General features: G+C 36.4%; 1 protein-coding gene across 3 annotated transcripts; it reads left to right on the top strand.

Moving 5' to 3' along the window:
- The first annotated feature begins 875 nt into the window (after nucleotides 1–875).
- On the top strand, nucleotides 876–3,508 carry LOC125777111 (uncharacterized). 3 transcript variants are annotated; one of them, XM_049451073.1, is made up of 3 exons: nucleotides 876–1,429; nucleotides 1,496–1,809; nucleotides 1,867–3,508. In XM_049451073.1, the coding sequence occupies exons 1-3, from the start codon at nucleotides 1,255–1,257 to the stop codon at nucleotides 1,978–1,980; spliced, it is 603 nt and encodes a 200-aa protein (XP_049307030.1). In that variant the 5' UTR covers nucleotides 876–1,254; the 3' UTR covers nucleotides 1,981–3,508. The 3 variants fall into 3 exon arrangements, with proteins under 3 accessions (XP_049307030.1, XP_049307028.1, XP_049307029.1); XM_049451071.1 differs by having other exon boundaries at nucleotides 878–1,429; XM_049451072.1 differs by having other exon boundaries at nucleotides 878–1,429; nucleotides 1,496–3,508.
- The last annotated feature ends 488 nt before the right edge of the window (nucleotides 3,509–3,996 follow it).

Genomic DNA, 3,996 nt, shown 5'->3' with positions numbered 1-3,996 from the left:
ACTTTACCTACACACATACATACAAAAGTAAAAATGGGCGAAGCACCAAAAAAAGGAGCACTGCATTGTGACAGTTGCGACAGGCGGCGGCTGTGAAGAAATGTCCGAATTGTTCAAATGTCTTGTCTAACTGAGTCTTCTGTTCGAAGCCGAAGCCGCTCGCCATTGGGTTGCTTGTCTGAAATTTGAAATGCGATATCAACAAATATTGTGCGCTTCATCGCTTATCCCACGGAGTTGCTAAGTAGGCTTCAGCGTTGCCACCTATAAATTACCATTGTGCATAGCGGTGACGGTTCAAGAATGAGGATGAGAAGCGACGCTTTTAAGGCGAACGAAAAGTTTTGTTCACATTTCTGATGTAACGTAAGTGGCATGTGATGTATTCTTTGTTTTCAACAATATTTACTGTCAGCCGTAAGCGAACGGCATTTATGAAAAATTTCGGAACAATGCGAGCATATGGACATTGTAATCAAAAGAAAAGGCTGCTTTCTTGGTGTGGGTTGTGAAAGATTCTGCAAATATTTTGCCTTTACATATTTAGTAATGGAAATGATGATATGAAAAAAAATCGCGTGATCAGGAAGCAACAGTGCTCAAATAAAGCGCTTTCGGAAAAATGTTGGCCTCTACATATATAATATGTACCTTAGACCTGGCGCAGCTTATATGAGATTTTTTTTTTTTTTGGAATTTTGAGTACGGGGATTGGTCAAATATGCGATTCGATGTAATAATTCATGTGGTAAATTTTTAACTCGATCAGAGTGTGCCAACCTGTGCCATAATGAGGTCAAAGGTCAAAATATAGAAAAACACTTGGTTTTTTTTAATATTATCTGTTTATTTATTATTTATTTCGTGATGGCTGAAAATAATTTTGTTACACTTAGATCTGCTGACGCAAACGTATATTTGATAGGAAAATGTGAAAAAAATATACTTGGAAGCAAGTTACCGTAAAAACTACAAGTGCTGAAATGTTTTTTTTACTATGTGCGGTGTGAAAAGAAAACAATTAAGGAAAGTGCTAAATTGGCTTCGAAGGAAATATTGCCTTTTTGGGAAAGAGCACGTATTCCAACGTTAAACAAAAGAACTTGTGACGATAAATTAGTGAAATTATATGATGAGTGGAGAACAGTACAGAAATTTTGTACATCTTCGTTTCCTAGTTCTCGTAAAAAGGAAAATGATTTCAATGATAATTTGAACAATTTATTCGATATTGCACATGCTGATGCTTTAGAAATGATAGCTATTCCTGAGGACCGAGACTTTTTAATTAAACAAAGAGAGCCAGGTCGTGTTGGGAGCATGATTTCTATAGATCAATGTCTCGCAAATAAAGAAAAACGGAAGGCGCAAAGGTTAGAAGAAGAAAATCGACGCAGAGCAAAGTATCAAAGATTGGAAAGCACTCAAGGTATTTATTTAATTCTGCTGAAGCAAATAATATGTAAGTTTCTCTTTCAACTTCTTTTTTTTTTAGAGTTGAGTGTAGACTATGATGTAAGTGACGAAAGTAAATGTGAGTCTGAAAACTCTGTAGAACAGTTGAGGATCGTATCAAACACCAACGAGCTGAAAAAAAAACGTGGTAAAAAAAGCTTCATAGATGATAGAATGCTTGCTTGCATGGATGCTGGCAATATGTCAACCCCACTCGCAATTCATTTTATTATTGCAACAGCTAAAGCTTTGGGTCACAATATTGAAGATCTGGTTATTAATTGTACAAGTTTGAGAAAACAGCGCAAGGAATATCGTCGGCGTCATGGTACAGAAATTATTGAGAATTTCAAGGTATAAAAGTTAATTTTGGATTTGTTATGAATACTTCTCAGAGCGAAAATTTTTCAGATCCCTGATACATTTGTGTTACACTGGGACGGTAAACTACTTCTTGCAATGACTGGAAAGGAAAAAGTAGAACGCCTAGCTATTGTTTTAACGGCAGATAATATAGAAAAATGAATTTCCATCCCAAATATTGAATGTGGAACTGGTGAAGCAATCGCCCAGTCCATATATAATTACTTAGAAAAATAAAATATAAATGATAAATTCGGTGGAAATGGTATGCTTTGGCACGACAGCTACAAACACTGGTAAACGTAACGGGGCTGGAATGTTGCTGGAACAAAAATTGAAACGTAGCTTGTTGTGGTTGCCATGCAGGCATCATATTGCAGAAATCATACTACGAGCTGTATTTGAAATATATTTTGGAAAATCTTGTGGCCCGGAAGTTGCCATATTTGAACGTTTTTCGCAGGAATGGAACACTTTCAATTTAAAAGATTTTTCAATTGGTATCATGGACGAAGAAGTGCGACGTGCTATAAATGCAGAGGAATGTGAAGCCAATAAAGAATTTTGCATCAAAAATATAGCAAAAGACCACATTCGCCATGATTACAAAGAGCTATTGCAACTCATGTTTATTTTCTTAGGTGGCAGCATCCCGAACTTTTCCTTTCGTGCACCTGGCGCGACGTCACATGCCAGGTTTATGTCAAAAGCGATATATGCCTTAAAAATGTTTGCTTTGCAAAAACAATTTAAAATGTCTTCCAGCCATTTGAATGGATTCCGCAATGTGTGTATTTTCCTGGTGCGTCTTTATATTCCGTATTGGTTTCGAACTACTAATGCAGTCGAAGCACCAAATTTGGATTTGCAGCTGATAAAAAACATTGCCGGTTATTACGACCCAAAAATATCTCTAGCCTTATTAGATAAAATGAAAAACCACTTATGGTATCTGTCCGAGGAAGCCGTTGGTCTCGCCTTTTTCGATTCTAATGTGGACTTAAATGTGAAAAGAAAGATGGTTGAAGCACTAGCATTAGAAAAAGAGTTTGAAAGCAATGACGACAATGGCGTTTATCTGCGTAAAAATGTAAATGCCAGCACTGAAGAAATGAAAGCATTCATAAGTAAAGATTTAAGTTGTTTTGTAACGGAAAGAACTAGAAATATCTTTTCACGATTGGAAATAGACGTAAAATTTTTCAACTTAGATCCCTCAAACTGGTGCGAAAATGCAGAATATTTAAAAGGTGTTCAAATCCTCAAAAACGTCACTGCTGTTAATGATTCTGCTGAGAGGAAAGTAAAACTAATAACAGATTTTAACCGGTCTTTAACTCATAGCGAAGAAGATAAACAATACTTGCTTCATATTGTCGAGAACTACAGGCAAAAGTTCCCTTCATATACTAAAACTTCGCTTTTGTAATATTCTTGAGACATATATTAATGATTGAAATGCAAATTGTGGAAAAATTGCGTCATTTTATTTTTTCTTTAATAAATAAACAGATAACAGTAAAAAAACCAAGGGTTTTTCTATATTTTGACCTTTGACCTCATTATGGCACAGGTTGGCACACTCTGATTGAGTTAAAAATTTACCACATGAATTATTACATCGAATCGCATATTTGACCAATCCCCGTACTCAAAATTCCAAAAAAAAAAAATAACGCCAGGTCTAATGTACATACGAGTAGTTGTTGGAATCGTCATATATAGAGAAAACAACATCAGGCTCGAAGTCCTTGTGATTAGGTCTGTGAGTGTAATCCGCATTGAAAACCAATACCATAACCAAATTTTACCATATGATGTAGACGAGTATCCACTCCCGACTAAGCAGTTAGGTAGGTCTACAGATTGTGAAGGAGGATAAGACGAAATTTCTCCTGTCATCAAACAAACAGTCGTCACATTCGCGACTTGGCTTGCACGTCACTGCTGACAGACATAACTTCGAAGTCGTAGATAATTCCGTCTATCTTGGAACCAGCATCAACTCTAACAACAATATCAGCCTTGATGATACTTCAGACTGAGTAAGCAATTGAGAAGTGATGACCTATCTTACTATATGGTGTGGAGGTATGTACAATGACATCATCTAAAGGCTTATAGTCCTAGAAACATCGGCCGATGGAATGTTGAGCTGTACGAGATTTACAGCGACAT

Source organism: Bactrocera dorsalis, chromosome 3, assembly GCF_023373825.1.
Source record: "Bactrocera dorsalis isolate Fly_Bdor chromosome 3, ASM2337382v1, whole genome shotgun sequence".
Taxonomy (NCBI): domain Eukaryota; kingdom Metazoa; phylum Arthropoda; class Insecta; order Diptera; family Tephritidae; genus Bactrocera; species Bactrocera dorsalis.
The sequence above is the reverse complement of the archived record's forward strand: the minus strand, read 5'-3'. Positions and strand labels throughout refer to the sequence as shown.